This window comes from Diplotaxodon limnothrissa, linkage group LG7 (genome assembly GCF_057381915.1).
Source record: "Diplotaxodon limnothrissa isolate DT_005_m linkage group LG7, D_limnothrissa_male_GT1.1, whole genome shotgun sequence".
In the NCBI taxonomy this organism is placed as follows: domain Eukaryota; kingdom Metazoa; phylum Chordata; class Actinopteri; order Cichliformes; family Cichlidae; genus Diplotaxodon; species Diplotaxodon limnothrissa.
The window spans coordinates 22,863,591-22,881,980 of record NC_140602.1 but is presented as its reverse complement, the minus strand read 5'-3'; the positions used below and the strand labels follow the sequence as shown (position 1 = coordinate 22,881,980).

Below are 18,390 nucleotides of genomic sequence, written 5' to 3'. Positions count from 1 at the left end.
AGCAGCCTATAGAGGGGCTGGATCAGTCGACGGGCACCTACTGCAGGCAGTGAGGAACAGGGAAGGGCGGTGCAGAGTAGGAGGTGGGCGGTGCACTTTAAATCAGGCTAGACAAGTGTTGGGGGAGTGTGTGTGATGCTACAACCTCCTTATAAAGGGACTCTCTCACGTTGTGGCTTGGAAATTAGAGCACATTGCCTAAAATTGAGGTCTCCACATACACACTCACACACACGCAGAGTCACCGAGAGCCGCTGCCGTGAACTGGATGAACGTTGAGGAAATGATCAGCTGGGCCGAAACGCCTCTCTTCTGGGTCGGTGCATTCACTGTGGCCTCCCTGACGCTGTGGTTGCTCTACAGGCTGCTCACAGGCTTTAGGATCTGGGTTTTGGGAAATGGACAGCTGCTGTCTCCGAAGCTAGGCAAATGGGCAGGTGAGTAGGGTCACATCAATTTCCAAGCCACCTACAGCACATTCACGGTCACGAAGAGGGCAGCTCAGAAGTAGGCAGGTGGACTCTGCTCGAGCACCAGAATGAGGTTATTGAGCGCAAACTTGACTTTGGCACACAAAAAACTGCGTTCTGCGTTTTTTCTTTTTTTGTGGATTCATTCAAGGGGAAGTTGGTGTTGCGTAACAGGCGCAGGTAAGCAGCTGATTGACTGAGAAGATAATTGTCCTTATTACCTCCAACTGTTTTCATTTCTTCTCACGTCAAACACAGCACACAGTCTCCTGCCAAGGGCTCCAGTCAGCGTTTTCAAAGCACATTTGGAACGGTGCGGGGATGCCCCACATTGGTGAGCCAGGAGCCAAATTGCGCAGGCTATGCGCACTTTTCACAGAGCTGTTTTATGTGGGTGAGCTCTTAGCCGGAGCACTACTGAACCACATTAACCCATCCGCATGATGTAGGACAAACCCATATGCTTAATTAAAACGTGACCTACATCTAGATCATCTTGCATGTCATTTTCAGTGGTTTACCCGTAATTCTTGAAACGTGCCTGAAAAATGTGTTCCCCTTCCACAGCATATTTATACTGGCGGCATTTTTTGTATTTCTCATGTCGCCGGTTTCTCACTAATCAGGTCTTCTTGTCCTGTCCTTCGGTTTGCCTTGCAAACCTTTCTCATAAGATTAATGTGTCATTATTGGATTTGACTGTATAATTTACACTAAAAAAACGTTTTTGTCAAAACGGAAGTGACTTCGGAGTCATACCTAAGTGCGTTATGGTTTGATAGAGACTTGTCTCATAGGAATCGCCCTGCCATGGCTTGACCCACTTCTCTAGTCCCTGTTTGGAGAAGACTGCTGCGTCTGGAGCGTCTTGCTGCGCAGTTTGGCAGGCGCTCTCTTTCGCGTCGGGATAGGTGGATATTCTACCCCCTTCCTCTCCAAAAGCCAGGCGGATAATATAAATGCTTGTTTTCCTTTTTCTTTCAGTCACACAGATGTTTATCTGTACATTGTGGCGCACTTCTTGACGAAACCGTCAGTTTTGTAAAATGTATGTTTAATTGAGGCCCTTTGCGCCATTAGAGGGGCTGAAATGTATGACGCAAAGGTAGGGCGGTAGGATGCCTTTAAGAACGACTAATGCACGTTTTTAAGTGATTCTGATGGAATATGCGGAGGAATGTCGGTGCACACCGATGAGTCATGCGCTTGTTCATCGCTTCGTCATCCTTTGGCCATATAGGAATGCCACCTTCACGTCATCCCACCCACCCACAGTATGTTATCAAGTGCAGCACTAAACTTCGCATTAATCTTTTTCCTGCATTTTTATTTACCTCGAATGTTTCATTATACAGTTTTATTCTAGCACAGCCCATTTTGTGTGCGTTTCAAATAAATGTGATCTTCGTTATTTGTAAAGCTCCTGAGTTAGGGGCGTAAAGGATGCTCTAAACTAGAAGATTACATGGATCTTTTTTTTTTTTTTTTTGGAAAGGATTCTTACGGAACTTTCCCACTCCGTCACATTTGTTCTTCTCTTACGCTTTACGTAAGATGTGAACATGCCACTCCCTGAAACCAATTGGTGCCACCAGTCTGACAAGTCTGGCGTACGTTTCCAATCACAACGGTCGGAGATGGCAGGACGAAAACAGGTGTGCGCGTTAGGAGAGGTGGGGGCATGTGTGATCGGGATGAGGCGTGCGCCTCCGCCGGTTACACCAGATGTGCGGGTTTGGCCAGTTTAGGCAGTGGTCTGGTTTCTTTAACGCATGCACGATACATCGTTTTACTACCGGTCCCCACCTTTCAGAGATCCTTGTTGCAACAAGTCCTCCTTCTTCCAGCTATTGGATAGTGTGGGAAATCGCTATTTATTTATACCCTTTGCAGTTGGGCAGCATGAATTTAATCTGTAGTGCTGTTCAGTTTTAGTTTCCTACAAGAACAATATGTCCTCTGAATTTATAACTTTTATCATTTTAGAGAATTTAGAGTTTCTATTTACTAATGACAGTGAATATTCCGTCTGTCATATACAGTTTCTTTGTCTAAGAACACATTTGAAACTGAACTGAAGTATTTGATCAGAAATGCAATTTAAACGTATAGCTTCTTAAACGTATGTGAAGTTGTATTTGGTGGGGGAGGGGGTCATTGTACTTTATTTTAGATGCATATTTCTAGAACGGGCTTGCTTTCTATTCAGATATTAGTTTGTAAGGTTTTGTTTCCTCGTAATCACTGTACACGCTGTCTGTGTTGGGCTAAAACTCTGCTGCTCTCATATGCAGAGCAGGGATTTCTCAGGAGTTCCTCTGCCAGTGGTTTTCCCCTTAGTGGATGGGACTCCTAGTGGCTGAACAGCAGCGCTGCAGTATGAGTCAAGGCGGCTTCCCCAGCCTCTCTATTGCACTGTTTTCACATACTCACCCTCCCCATCCCCTGCCAGTCTGAACCATCTCTACAGCTCAGTTCTGTTAAAGATATTCAGCAAAAGAATGGCAGCTCTCTAAAAGACATTTGAAATTTACATTTAATTGCCCTTTTATTTATTTTTATTTAGCAGCTTTTTAAGATTATTTGTGGATTCATGGGGGGGTATATTGCACAAATCTGCCTTTCAGGCATTTGATAACAGTTTAAAGGATTTAATATTTGGTGGTATAATGTTATCAAATTGTTTAGCATTTAGCATTGCTTTCAGTTCCAGTAGGGAAGCTTTCCAGTCTAACATGCAGCAGCCCTCGGTTTTCTGGTTTTTCTGCTTCGTGCTCCCTCCTCCAGTCTTAGCCCCCAGCATCCTGTATTATGTAAGGGAGCCGGTGTCGGTCCTGTTGCATGTGTGTAGATACAGGGAAATAAACTGAACCAAAGACATGCCCCCCCCCCCCCCCCCCCCTTTCCTTTTTTGTAAAAGCAAAGGTGGGGGGCATAGTGATGTTACATGTGCCCTGGAATCCACCCCTCCGGCCCTGTTCCCCCAATTCCCTTGACAGCAGAGTTTATTGAGGAAAATGGTCCCATTATATAAGAAGGATGCAGCCATTCATCAGCTCAGCACATGAGTGACAAAGGCTTGGGTCAGCACTTATGCAAGAATTTTGCTCAGTTCGGCTCAGAGAATAAACCAGGGATTGCGAGTTTATCAACAGACCCAGCAGGCAAACCAGAGTTTCAGTGCTGATTATTATGGGAGAGTAATCTTCAGTGCATTTTTTGTGAATAGACATAAGGCTTCATTCATGTTAAAAAAAACAAACAAAAAAACATCCACATGTGTGAATGAAAGCCAGCTTTGTGTGTGTGTGTTTCAACTGAGGCAGGGTCTCCACTTTATCCTTGTGAATGTGCCTTCCCTTACTGCTTTGTGTGAGTGTGGGCGGAGAGGAGAACACTGCTGTTCATGTGATGAACACGCTCTGTGACACGTGCCTGAGCCAGGGATGTTGGGTTTAAAAAAAAGAGGGGGGGCAGAGAAAAATCTTCCTCATCTCAACCCCCCACCTCACTTCATTTCACCCATCTCCCCATACAGCAAGTGGGTCTGTTTATAGCTACAGTATATTCCTCTGAGTATGTTGGCTTCAGTTTTATTTTTGTTTCACAATTCTGCATCACTTGAAAATTAATGTATTGGGGTTTCAATAACTGAGGCTCATAGAAGAGCAGTTAAACATCTGATCCTTTCTTTGTATATTATCTGTATTTTGGATCCATTTGCGACTAAATTCTGACAGTTGTATTCTTGCATGATTGTTTGGCGTCTCTAGAACTTAGACAACTTTACTACAAATTTGTCTGTTGCTCCACTAAACATTTCTGCTTTCAAACTGCCACTTAAAGCCCTTAAGCTTTAAAAAACTAGCAGAAATCCCTCCAAATGTTAAAATATGAATGAATTACATTTATTTGGCTGCAGTGTTTCTAGCTGAAGCTCCAGCACCTTCCAGATTACTGACATTTTAAGACATGCACACATAACCAAGATGTAGAACAGTTCAGCAACTGTCATCTGAAAGCGCCGTACTGGACCAGCAACATATTTCTTGTTGCTGGTTTTACTGCCTCGTGTCAGGTTACATCAGTAATTTGGTTGCGAGCCAACATGCCAGCGAGGCAGTTTGTTCAGTTTTAAGTGTCTGTTGAAATGAACTGCTAACATTTTGGGTGTCATTCTTTCTGGGTTGTACCTATGCACAATAATGTACTGTATCAAGTTTTAAAAAGGCCCAAAACATCATAAAAGACACCTCACATCCTGGCCACTCCCTGTTCGAACTGTTGCCCTCAGGCAGACGGTACAGGGCAATCAGAGCAAGGACTAACAGACTCAAACACAGTTGTTATCCAACTGCAATAACACATCTGAATACTACAAAAAAATGTCCATCACGCCACTCTTGTGTTAATCTATGCACGGTCTGAAGCATGTGTGTGGGAATGTATGTGAATGTTTTACTGTTAAATCTTATTAGTATTTTAAGTATTCGATCTATTTTATTTATTGAATTTTATTGTTTTATTTATATTTTGATATTGCTAGGGATGATGCAATGATTGGGGACCATTCTTAATTTCGTTGTTCTCATGACAATAAAGATTCTGATTCTGAAGATGGGTACATAACTAACTGCTACATTTACACTTGTTTTAAAGATGTAATCAAGCATACAAGTGGTTGAAAGCTATCATTTTTCTTTTTTTAGTAAGTAATAGAAGCATGGGTGTAATTCACTTTAGTTCTGTACAGCATGCTATTTCATTGTCCTTGTACCAATGGACTAATACCATTAAACACATGCTTTACGCTTTGTCTGAAAGGTGAAAACAAATCTCCTTACTGAACACACTGCACATTCCATCCTTGCCTTAGCAGCACACGGTCAAAGAGCAAAGTTTTTCCAGCTCAGAAATCATCTAGTCTCAAACCAAGTACTTGTGTGAAAAGAAATAGATTTTTAAACAAGGCATGTGACTGAAGGTGGGAGAGGGGGACAGGACTATTTTTTTTGCTCTGTACCCAAATATAGATGCTGCTTCTATCTTTGGCAGCTCTGAAATACACATTCTCTTCTGTCTCACACCCACCCTCCCCTCATCTCTTCTCCCTGTTCAAGCTTATTTTATATCAACCATGTGACTTGCCTCCCCTGCTATTTAAAGCTGTGTGGGTGGGGGGCTGGAGAATAGGGGGGGAGGGGTATTTTGGTTAAGGGATGTAGACTTTGGAGGAAGGGGCGGGTTTGTCTTTGGCTCTTCTGCTGCATCCCTCCCTCCGTCCCCCCCTTTTTTTTTTTTTTTTCTTTTTTTTTTTTGGGAGACATAGGAGGGGCTGCTCGTTGATAGGCAAGTTTAGGGTGCGACAGATTACATAACAGTACGTAACAGGAGTGGGGCATACAAGGACCGCAGTCTCTCCTCACTGAGAATCTTAATTGGGGGTTTGGTGTTGGTGGCGGGGAGGGTTCTGGGGAGTTTATAGAATTATTTTAGTTTTGCCCTCCTGTCTGCAAGTTCATTTTTCTGAGATGAAATAAGACTACACCATGCGGGTAAACACCCCTAAAAACTAATTATTTTACTCTCATTGTGCCAGTGAATGATCGGTATATTAATAAAGATTGGATGTTGTGTCTTTGTCCTTTAACAGCTGCTTACCCTCTCATATAACAGCTCATGCAATGCAGGTTAGTCTAAACCGAAGATCCTTTAAATATCATGAGATGAAGACATTGTGCTCTTTGTCTGCCGCTCACCATATCCTTTTTGTTTTATTTATTTTCCCCCTAGCCTGCAGTGCTTTAGTTGGTGTTGGGGCTTCAGTTGGAGAGATCGGGATGCAGCAGCAGCCTGGCTGTTGTGACAATGGTTGTGGGGGATCTTGTTGGTATTCAGGTGTTGCGGCAGGCAAGCAGGCAGCTCCCAGACAAGGCAGTGCAGGCGCTGCTATTTTTACTCCTCCTGCTGCTTTTTTTAGACCCTCGAAATAGTGAGCAGGCAGTGGCAGGGCTGCTCCACTGCTGAAGAGGGAGGGAGGGAGACGGAAAAGGCTGGGGGGATGTCAATACCTCAGGACATGTTGTGCAGCACTAAGCACAGCAGAGCTGCAGTGCAAACGCGCCCCCGTCAGGGCGCATCAAAGCCTACATGATGGACCAGTTTTCTCTGAGGTGTTGAAATGGGGTGGGGTGGGGGAAGACACACTGGGGGGGACTGGGTTCAGAGCTGAATGAGAAGCAGTGGTGCACACACAATGGTGCCAGCGTGTGGCGTCAGTGTTACGGTCACTCACGTGCTTGCTTGCGTAGATCCTTCCTTGCGAAATTGCATCTGTGTGTCACTTTTGTTCAAGTAAGAGCGATTCTCTCCTGCTGGGAGGCCACTGGCACATGGGTGTCACTGACTGAACTGTGTCTTTTGAACATTGTGTTCTCCGTACATAATTCCATACTTGTAAGTTTCAGGTTATGCAGCTTAGCTCCACTTATGATGGCTCAAACACAAAATCTCTTAAAACCAGAAGAACCGTGTCGTCATCCCACTGTACTAGCTTCCCCATTCTTCACACGGGTGAAGACGCACATGTACACACATTTGACTGTCACTCAGTCCTAGGAAATGATTATTGAGAAAATGGTCCTATTATATAATGGGTGGGAGGAGTATAGTCATTCATAAGTGCAGCACGAGGACTTGGAGAGTGCGGCGAGGGGGCATAAGGCCTGGGGAAAGTGTGCAGGGTGGACTTGGTTGTCTGATGCACTGTGGAAAATCACAATTCACAGTATAGTGACCTTAAAGAGTTCTGATGAGTTCTGAGTATTTTTCTCTTTCATTGTTGACTTTAGTATAAAACAGTTTTGTTTGTTTTTTTTGTTTTTTTTTTGTTCCCACTTTCCTGTACAGCAAACAAATCACATCACCATTATAAACTTTAGGTTTCCACTCTCTAATTGTCACTCCAGAATCATTGCTCATCAAATGGAAGATAGGCCAAATGGGTTTTAAGGGCAGGAAAAAAAAATGTTAAAGGTTTTTGTATTCTTGAAATGCTTGATATTCATAACCTGAGCGCATGTATCTAAGTGATAGATCAGATGAGTAATGTCATGTTGCAAAAGATGATGCATTTGTAAGGCATGCAAATGTATTCTTGCACAGGATCTTCTTTCAGGTTAAAGTTCAAGCAGCGTTGATGCGTACGCATTTCTGCTGCATTTTTGATGCATTCCTGCATACAAGTGTAATCCGCAGGTTAGTCATGCAAGAAAATGATATTCATGTCCCAGCTGCCAATCTGTGGGGTGAATTTTCCCCAGTGTACTGAAACTCAACTGGTTCATCTAGTACTTTGGTTTCAGCTGTCATTCTTGTCATTCTTGGTTTCATGGCTTATCAGTTTGTCGTCCTTTTTTTTTTTTTTTTTTTTTTTTTTTTTTTTTGTCAGGGCTTTTCCTCAAATGTTGATGCAAGTTGTTTCAGAAAAAGCTTTCTCTCTCCGTTACCTCCAGCAACCTTGTGACTCCAGCTGTGCTCATTTCTGTCATCTAAAATAGTTTCACACTCATCTTTGTTTGAGTTCATTATACTTGAACAGATGAGAGCTAAGATCAAAACTCGCATGAAGGTCATCAGGAAAGAGGCTGCTGATCCAGTTCTCGCTAAGCACGTCTCATGGAAGGATGATGTTTTCACTTACTGTTATATTGTGCGTTTATGGCTTTATTTAAAAGAATAAGGCCTGTAGCTCACAGGAAATAAACCCCATCTGTTTCAGAATGTACCACAAAATATATTTTTATAGACATTTTTACCTTGCAGCGGCTGTCTTGTTGCCTTTTTAAGCTGCCACCTGCATCTGCATCAAGAGCCTGATTTGGTACATCCCATGCCCATTGAAGCTTTTCTGCTAGGAGCATTTCATTCGTAACATAGGGGGGACGTTTAAAAATAACCAGGGATCCTGCTCTCTTTTTCACTTCCGACTTTGTGCTACTCTCTCTCACTCCTTTCACTCCCCTTTATCCCCTCTACCCTCCCCATCTCCCTCTCCTCCACCGCAATCCCTATTCCGTGTCTTTCTCCTTCACTCAGTCGCTCTCTTGCTTCGCTCCTGTTCTATTTTTAGCCACCCCTAGGATCCCTCCTCTCCCTCCCCACCACTGCCACTCTCCCTACCCCACTTCCCCCTCCTCTTTCTCCTGCTCTATGTTCGTCATCGCTCCCTCCTCTCTGCATCCCCTCTCTCATCTTGTCTTTTTTTTCCAGCTCTTTGCCAGAGAATGTCCTATGCCTCCATTAATCTTTCATCATGCCTTCCTATTATATTAATGATTTACAACTATGTGCTTGTATATTTGTAAGTACCCCTCACACTCTCACAGCCTTTTTTTTTTTTTTTTTTTTTTTTTTTTTTTTCCTCCCTTCTCCCCACAATCCTCTATCAGTCAAGCAGAGGCTGGGGTTGATGGGCAGTGAAGGTTTAAAAATAACCGTTTGCTTTGCAAGGTGAGGGAAAACTCACTCTGAACATCAGCCTCAATCTCTGCATTGTGGTCTCCTTGTGTTTTTGGCATTTCTTCATTAATTTTTTTTTTTGTCTTGTATTTTTTTTTTGTTAATCCTCTCTGCTGTTACCAAACAATTTCATTTTTGCTGCTTTCACCTACAATTTGCAATATATGCACCCCTTGTGCATATATTCTTAATTTGAAAATCGGTGAGTATTTAAGTCAAAATGGACTTGACTTATCGGAAAAGCTGTCGTGATAGAACTTAAAGCAAGGCCTCCCTAAACGGCAGGTGAATAGTATTGTAGGGCGTGTCTGCCACATAAATCAGACTTATGTACATGTCGTTCAGAGATTGACATGCAGAGATGACGTCCGATAAGATGGTGACAGACTGACTCCGTTTTGCAGTCACCTGCTGCTTCTGATGATGAATTGTGGCTCATTCAATTTAGTTTACCTAGATTGGGGAACTAGTTATTTCAGTCCTGAAGTCTTCCTCATTATTTGAATACAATTCAACTTGACCCCGGCCTTGCTGTGTCACTGTCTCAAGAGAATCTGTACTGAATCCTGGCTTCTCTGTTTCTCTACAGTTGTGACAGGAGCCACAGATGGAATCGGGAAATCCTATGCGGAGGAGGTGAGGCTCCCGAACCCTTATTTATTTCATTTCTTTCACTGAAAATCTATGACTCATGCACATGTGTGTGTGTGTGTGTGTGTGTATATAGATATACACCATGTACACTCGTAGGGGAGAGCTCTTAAAGGCCTATTAACATGTAAAAGTCCTCCCTCTCTCACACACACACACACACACACACACACACCTCTCTCTTATTGGTGCTTGTACAAGGTAACAGCCACACGTTGAATAGGGGCTACCCTGCCACGTGTCTTCGCACATAACAGAGTGGGAGATCCGGCTGTATCATGGTCATGTAGAGCCTTTGACTCATACTGTTAGGGCTACAATGTGTCTTGTTGTTTGTCATGCAGTGATGGGCAGCATTTTGTTCCTTAAATGTTTAGGTATATTGGTAATTGTGCACAAGCACTTGATAGAAATGCTACTTTATTTGTGTATCGGTTCAAAATAATGAGATTCACACCAGATTCAGTCAAAGGGCTCGACCTGTGCTATAGAAGCAACAAACAACATAAGTGGTCAACAGGACAAAGATCTGAATTGTCACAATCGCTAGTCTAAAGCCTTTTTAGTTGGAAGGATTTCCACAACACAGTTGACAGAACAAATGTGTTCATATATGAAAGTTTGAGTCTTTGTACTGGATACTTTTTGCATTATTTTTGTATGCTGGGTTTCCTTCTTTGAAAAATTATTGTATTGTAAAACACAAATTTGCCTTCTAAGCTTTGTGTGGTACACAGTTGTAGTCACAGCAGTCCAAATTACTGCTGTTTAAAGGCTGTTCCGACCTGATTTGTTATCTGAACTTTTGGAAACTCTGTGGGTTCTTCAGCTGAAAACCTTTTGCTCATGGTTGAAGTTCTGATCACCAGCAACAATCCTCCACCTTAAATTTATTTAAAGCAAGGTTGTGTACTCTGCACATGTTTGTGTGCCAAGAAATCACTGTGCGCAGTGAAAGTGGTTTTACAAACAGAATTTCCGGAGAGTGACATTAAAAAGCTGCTGTGGAAGCAATGATGACAGGTTTGAGAAGATGATCTTGAATGGAAGAATATAATAGACTAACAAAATCTGTTGCATTCATCTGCAATGCTACAGAACAAACATTTACAGCTAATGGCTTGTTACCTACTGTGACATTGTCCTCTGTGTGTTGAAAGTATGGTTGAACTTGTGTCACTAACTGTTTTTTGTGCTCTAGTTGGCTCGTCGAGGATTTGCCATGATGTTGATCAGTCGTTCTCAGGAGAAGCTGGATGATGTGGCCAGGTCAATTGGTAAGCGTGCATAAAAGCGTGCGTGCGTGTGTGTATTTGTCTCTTCAACCTGTTCAGGGTTGAGAGCACAGCGAGTGGGATGATGAGGATGCGTGTATGACAGCGCAGTGCTGCCTAACGGGCCGTCAGCTACAGGATTTCCGTTCCTCAAGTGTTTAGATATTGAAAATGAGGAGTTGGACTTTAGCCAGAAAGTTTACTTATTTTAAAACAAAAAGATCTGAAATGTTTCACTTTGTTGGGGAAGGTACTAGTGTGCATATTCAAAAGAATTTGTTTTACAGACTGTAGCATTGTTGAGAGCAGTTTCACTATTTAGATTTGTTCTCCAAATCCCGCTATTTCACGCTTTGTGCACCCTGCCAACTCAAGGTTTACTCTGCTACAACACTGACCAACTTGTAAGCGAACAGAGCAGGGTGTGTTTTATTTCCTTTGTGGATTAAGGCTGACGGGTTAAATATCTGGCCTGATTGAGGAAACTCTCAAACGTATTCCTGTTGCAATATGTTTCACACGGATGAGGTTTCCCCATATTTGAGTACATGATGAATGGTAAATGAGTGTCCGTATGATTTTGGGTGTGGGTGGATAAAAACTTTTGTCCTCTCCTATTTTGTCCAGTTGCCAGATCTAAACAGAGACCCCCACCCCCTTTGCTGTTTAATGGTGTCCTCTCTGCAACTCTCTCTTTCCATGTCTCTGACGTCTCCCACAGCGCAATTTCCCCTGTCGTGCTTAAAGTCCACAGAGGGGGGCTGATGGGTAGTCACGAGCAGGGTGCAGCGTGCCAAACTCTGGCACTCCTCCCTCACGATTAATCTGACAAAAATGTCCCTCCTTAACATGTAACCAAGACAACCCACCCTGTCCCACCTATCGTCATGGGTTTTTTTTTTTTCTTCTTCCTCTCCTCACTGCAGTCATTTCATTTGACTCTCGATGGCACTCATCAACCACGTCAAATTACTTATCCCGTTCAGCAATCAGTGAATTAATATTTGTGCTTCATCACCACATCACCAGCCGCATTTAGCAATCTCACTGACAGTAGCTATGATGGCTAATGATGATCTGAAGTCGATAAACATTTTTCAGAGAGGCCCTCTGCTTCTTTTTTTTTTTCTCTTCCCCCTGTAAATCTCGTCTCAAGTCTGACTGCACACACACTGACACACTACTGGTTTTGGCCAAGGCACATCAGAGGAATTTTCCTCTTGTAACTCCCTTGGCCGCCTATCAGCTAAACGAGTCTTTGGACAAAATTCTAATTGCAGCAGGCACGTCAAACATGACGAAGGAATGGGGGGGAGGGTGCATGACGGAGGGGGAGACCAGCAGGCTGGTTTGTTGGTGCACAGTGCCCTCTGCAGTTGATCTGTCACAGAGTGGTTTCATGCTGCTATCTACGTTCATTTGAAGGTTTTGAGACACAGAGCTGCACTGTTGTTGAGCCGTGTAATGAGCTTTTAAACAAAGTCCTGGATCATTTGTGAGACATAATATGAATATTTGACGTGAAGGCATCACCCACTTGCATGAATGCTTTTAAACAAAACCTAAGTCATGCATCCTCCTTGCCTTTTTTTAAAACTTGTTGTCACACAATTTGTTCAATACAACTTGGATTTTTTTTTTTTTTTTTTTTTTTTAATGGTTTTGGGTTCTGGGGGGTTATGCTTCCATTCCTAAATATCACTAACTATGAATAACTGAAACGTGTGTCTGCTTCACAGAGGAGCAGTTTAAAGTGGAGACCAGGACTATTGCTGTTGACTTTGGCAAGACTGACATCTACTCGAAGATTGAGGAAGGTCTGGCTGGTCTGGAGATTGGAGTTCTTGGTAAGGGCTGACTGCAGCTTTTCTTCTTCTTTACCTTTTGATGAGGACAGCATTAAGAGGCTTCCTTGATCTTCACTTTACTGTAGACAACTTCACACGGCTTCTCTTTAGATGTCAACAAAAAAATGGACATTCCCCTATCATATACATTCAGTCATCATAAATTGCTTCCTTAGCATGTGGGTGCGATGTTTATCAAGCCATGCTTATTATAGAATTTGAACTTGATATTGAAGATTTTGGTGAAGGCAGATGTTTCATACTTACGTTCTGCATGTGCGAATCAAATAAAAATGAAGTTGGTCTGAACTTGATTCTTCTGAAGAGCAGGTTTAGGCACTTTTTTTTTTTTTAGTTTAACATTAAGGGCAAAGCTGGCGACTTGTACTTGCTTTTCAGTCATGTTTAGCGGTGTTGGGTCATCTTCAGCATAGTTTCATAATAATTTAGTCAAGGACTCGTTTCATATATTCCACCTTTCTTTTGTTTGTCCTGAGATTAATCTTCATGTGTTTCATAAAACAAGTATTTTCAAACTGAATTTCTCAAGGCATGTTACATATTTATAGATGCACTCTTGGTTCAGCTGTTGCTTTTTTTTTTTCTTTATTGCTTAGGCTCCAGAATTCACACTGTCATTTTCAGCTTTACATTTAAGGAACCCTTTGTTCTTTTTATGATACCAGTTGTGCTCTACTGGTTACAAGGTGTGGCTGTGTCTACTGTGGAGTTGAATGCCCGTTTCTACCTTTTTTGCTTTTGCTGCCACCTAGTGGTGAATAATTGAGGTGGTTCCAGTTCTCCAGCTATATGTAATTGAATTAAAATAGCAGAATAATTGATTATTGCTCCCCTTTTGTCATTAACAGTTAACAATGTTGGTGTGTCTTACCCCTACCCGGAGTACTACCTCCACATTCCTGATCTGGATAATGTGAGTAATCTTTACTTAAAGATGGGAACTTTCAGTTATTGCATGTTTTCTGTGATTGCAAGTGTAAAGTCCCGATATTTTTAGTCTTTCCTGCTCGTTTAAGACATACTAAGTATTTGTTTCTACAACTAAGAGCAGGCAATCAACACAAATGGTGCTTTTTTTTTTTTTTTTCTTTTTTTTTTTTTTAGTTCATCACAAATATGATCAACGTCAACATGACCTCAGTATGCCAGGTAAGTGTGTTTCTGTCTGAAAAAAATTTCCGAATGGATTGAGCCCAGTGATTGCAAACTACATACACTTATGCATGTACTTGGTGTTTTGGGGTTTGTTTGTTTTGGCTTGGATTAGTTTTTGTATGGCTCAGGCTTTATTTCCCCCTGTTGTCATTGTTCTCCATTTTCATTTTCCTCTTCTGCTGTTCCTACCATGGTACCTGCAGTGTCTCAGTTGTTCCCAAAGCAACGGTGAACTACACCAACGCTGTCTGTGCTCACCACCCACGCATCTCTCTCTCTCTCTCTCTCTCTATTTCTCTCTCCCTACTTTTAGTATTTCTTTTTAAATAAAAGTCTATCCTCTGTTTTGCCCCCCCCCCCCCCCCTTCTAAGTTGTCATTGTCTCTGATTTTTCACTGAACTTGTGTTATTATTTTTAGATGACCCGTCTTGTGCTACCAAGAATGTGTGAGAGGTGAGTTATATGATGGGGCTTCCATGTTTTGCGACATTACTGCAGTCAAAATATTCCTGTAGTAAATGATGGATGGTGGCACCGAGCTACTCAGGGAATCTTTATATTTAACAACACCCCTCCACCCTTTTCTTTTAGAGCAGTATTTAGGAGATGACTGTAACAAAAGATGGCTTTTTTTAAGGGGGGGGGGGACAAGAAATCTTCACCTAGCATTTTCCATGACTGCATCTCTTTCCCTCTCCTTTGTTCGCAATGCTGACAAGCTTTCAATTCACACAAAGTGCTCTTCCCACCCGATTGGCTGCTGCGTTCCCATGTGATTCCTGCCAGCCAATGGTAGTGCAGGCACATTTGGTGCCGTGTGAGGCTGGAGCGTCTCCACTACATCACTGCAGCAACCGGCTGCCATGGCAACGCAAACAGCCACTACCACACTGTTTTAGAGTGTGTGTGTGTGCAGTATCACTTTGTAATTGTCGGTGCAATAAGCATGCATAGACACAGGGCTTCCACGGGTAAAAATCTTATTCTGTGGATTTGATGATTAAAAATAAGGTCTTAAAGTGTAGCCATTGATCTGTGATCAATGTTTCAGGAAAGCTTTTTAATGTAGGATTGTCATGATACTGAAATTCCAGGTTTGACTTAGGCTTTGTTTGCTTGTTTGTTTTGATGTGGCAAATATGCAAGTAAAAATCAACCCTGTAATGTGTAATTTTAAGTGATGATTGTTCCTGGAACTTGATGATCTCTGTGTGCTGTAGCCCAAAAAGAGCCATCTTCATTTCACATACAAAATAAGTTCAACATTTACCTTCCTGTGCTTTCCCCAGGTCCAAAGGTGTTATCCTAAACATCTCCTCTGCCAGTGGCATGTACCCATTGCCTCTGCTCACTGTCTACTCTGCAACTAAGGTATGTACAGTGTGTTTGGCACTTCTAAAGAGGCAAGACTTCTTTTCTAGGAAATGAGAAGATGAACACAACATTTTTTTTTTTGTATATTTTGGACTGTCTTAGTAATTTTGGCGATCTTTCATTCGTGCAGGCGTTTGTGGATTTCTTCTCTCGTGGCCTTCAGGAGGAGTACAGACGTCAGGGGATCCTCATCCAGGTAAGTAGAGTCTGAGAAACATGACAATCATTGAAGCCTGGATATGAGTCTATGATCTATGAGAGACTAACTAGGAGCTTTCATTATTTGTCAGCGTGTCTGCACATTAACTTTTAAAAATGTTGTACAAAATCATGTAAAGGTCATTAAAAGCTTTTCTGAACTTCACTCTTTTGGACACAAAGTAAAGACTGGAGTGGCTGTTAGACCAAAGTCAGTCAGCCCTATTCTTGAAACAGAATCTTGCAAGTTTTGGAAATCTTAATGCACTTAGGTTTTTAATAACAAAGTTAAACATCTTTTTTCAAAGAGTCTTCATTGAAGGAGTAATGAAATGAACACACAGAAGTGTTCTGCTTTTAATGAGAAGCATTTTTTTTTAAACCTGATATTCCACATAAAGCTGGTTTGTTCTGTTTTTAGAACTCTGTAGTCTTCACTCATGTGCCACCTTGTGGTTGGACCAGGTATAGGAGTTTAAGTATAACACAAAGTTCAGGGTCTGCCTTTTGTTTTTTCCTTGCATTCCAAATCATCACTTTACAGCAAAGATTTTGTCTTTTGGGTTAAAGAGCATGTTACATATTAAATATGGCTTACCCGAAGTTAGTTTAGCTTTCGTGATTTAAACAGTCTGCTGGGAGTGCTTTGCATATTTTCTAAGCTTGCTGCATCTTTTTTTTTTTTTCTTGCTCCTGCAGAGCGTGCTCCCCTTCTTTGTGGTCACTAAAATGACTCGTATCAAGAAACCCACCTTGGACAAGCCCACCCCAGAGCGCTATGTAGCAGCTGAGCTCACCACTGTGGGTCTGCAAAGCCAGACCAATGGCTACTTCCCTCATGCTGTCATGGTAAGAGATGGCAACCTCAACAAAATTAGTAATGTTGATAGATGTGCAAAATGTTGGGGCCCAAATGAATAATTCTTATTGAAAAGCTTGAATGCTGAACACATTTTAAAGTTGCAGTTTAAATTCATTTTAATTGTGAATCCAGGGCTGGGTGACCACCAAGCTGGTTCCAACCAGCATTGTTATCTTCCTGGGAGCCACAATGAACCGCCTGCAGCGTACGGGATACCTGCAGAGGAGGAAACTGCGAGAGCAGAAGAACGGACAGAGTTTGAAAACTGAATAGGACTGTGGCTGATGACGCTGCCAGCAGCCACATTGTTGTGACCCACTGCAGCATTTAAGGAAGAGGGGAATGTGTATGATTTATCCGCCAGGGTTGCCTGAGATTTCACCTTTTGTGCCTACAGTAAATTTGCACATCAGGGCACGTGTTGCTCTGACTAAAACTGCAACCTTCTATCCTTATATTTATCTGGGCAGACATGACCAAAGAAGCTTGGAAGTGAAATGAGGATAAAATGCTGCTTTTGGAAAAGGACATTGATATTAGTCACTGACACTGATGGTGGAAATGATACAGCCAAAAACAGAGGGATTTGTTAACCCTGCTGTTGTAAGCAGTGGAAAATGGTGGTGGGCATCTTTTTATATACATTTATAGGCTACACCAATCAGCCACAACATTAAAACGACTTGCTGAAAATTGATTAGGTATATCTTGTGCTGTTAAAACTGCTCCAGACTGTCTGCATGGACATGGGACCACTGAATTGTTTGCAGCAGATTATTTGGTGCTGTGGGTTGAGGACTGGTGCGTCTGTGTCAGTCTTTCTGGCATAAACCACGAATGCTCATTCAGATAAGGATCTGGGGAATTTGAAGGCTGAGTCTATATCCTGGATTCTGCTGTATTCCTTGAACTTTTCCTGAGCAGGTTTATGTATTATGGCAGGACGCACAGTCTTGCTTTAGGGGCCTTAGGGGTATGTTCGGTCTGCATAAATGTTTAAAATTTATATTGTGGAAAAATAATCAAATTTATTCACCTTACTTGGTGGTTTAAATGTTGTGGCTGAACGGTATTTATGATCTATTTATTTTATATTTGTATGAACACAGAAGCCAAACTCTGACTTTAAAAAAAAAACAACAACAAATTTTTAACTTAGTTCTATTTACAAATTGAGCTGTTAAATGATGGCAGTGCCTGCTTTCTGTTGTGCCAGTTTATTTGCACCACTGAGCTCATCTTATGTTGCCTCCTTTTCTTTCTTTCTTTTTTTTTTTTTCTGATTGAATGTTTAAAATGACACTTTGTGGTGGGTTTTTAATTGCATCAGTGTAATATTTGTTGTAAGCCAAAGCATCTGATGGTTAACTGCCTTTCTTCTGGCATTAATGATGGAAATGGTCTGATTTTGTGAACGGGTGCTTAATGGTTCCATTTATTATGAAAGGATGTTAACTGGTGCTACGTCCAAAGGAACTACTGAATTGTTCTTTTTCTTACTACTCTAATCAGTTTTTTGTTGTTATTTTGTTTTTTTGTTTGTCTGTTTTTTCCACTGGTTTTTTTTTTTCCTTTTTTTTTTTTTTTTTTTTTTTTTTTTTATCTGATTATGTTGGATAGATCATTAATTGTGTGGCAAATTTACATCCAGTTAGAGTTGAAATGACAAAGTGGAACATTTTTTTACATGAAGACTGGTTCACATGACACCAAATGTTGGCTGTGAAAATGGGGGAACTGTTTCTCTTTATTTCCCAAATCAGTCCCCCATATTGAGCTGTACCTCAACTAAGTGGCTTTTCTAGCGCCATTCATTTCGTAGAGATCCAAACTGGAATATTTACATCAAAATGCACTGTTTACATTTATCTTGCCGATTGCAACTTGTCTTTTCTACTGTTTGTTAATAAAAGCTTTAGCAGATAGCACAGTGTCTTGCCTGGTGTTTGGTCTTGCAGATTTTTAACGACTTTAAAAATCTGTGATAAGAAATCACAATATAAAAGTCTTTATTTCT

At 41.7% G+C, this 18,390-nt stretch overlaps 1 protein-coding gene across 1 annotated transcript; it reads left to right on the top strand.

The window, feature by feature from the left end:
- Nucleotides 1-231: 231 nt before the first annotated feature.
- hsd17b12a (hydroxysteroid (17-beta) dehydrogenase 12a) lies at nt 232-16,646 on the top strand. Its single transcript, XM_085357700.1, has 11 exons — nt 232-437; nt 9,580-9,626; nt 10,843-10,918; nt 12,655-12,762; nt 13,632-13,696; nt 13,888-13,932; nt 14,358-14,392; nt 15,229-15,310; nt 15,444-15,509; nt 16,211-16,360; nt 16,506-16,646. The coding sequence occupies exons 1-11, from the start codon at nt 269-271 to the stop codon at nt 16,644-16,646; spliced, it is 984 nt and encodes a 327-aa protein (XP_085213826.1). The 5' UTR covers nt 232-268.
- Nucleotides 16,647-18,390: the final 1,744 nt, after the last annotated feature.

Coding starts and splice junctions, on each gene's coding strand:
- hsd17b12a (XM_085357700.1), top strand. CDS start 269: ATGAACGTTGAGGAAATGATCAGCTGGGCCGAAACGCCTCTCTTCTGG. Junction 13,697..13,887: donor ACATTCCTGATCTGGATAAT/GTGAGTAATCTT, acceptor TTTTTTTTTTAG/TTCATCACAAATATGATCAA. Junction 13,933..14,357: donor ACATGACCTCAGTATGCCAG/GTAAGTGTGTTT, acceptor TATTATTTTTAG/ATGACCCGTCTTGTGCTACC.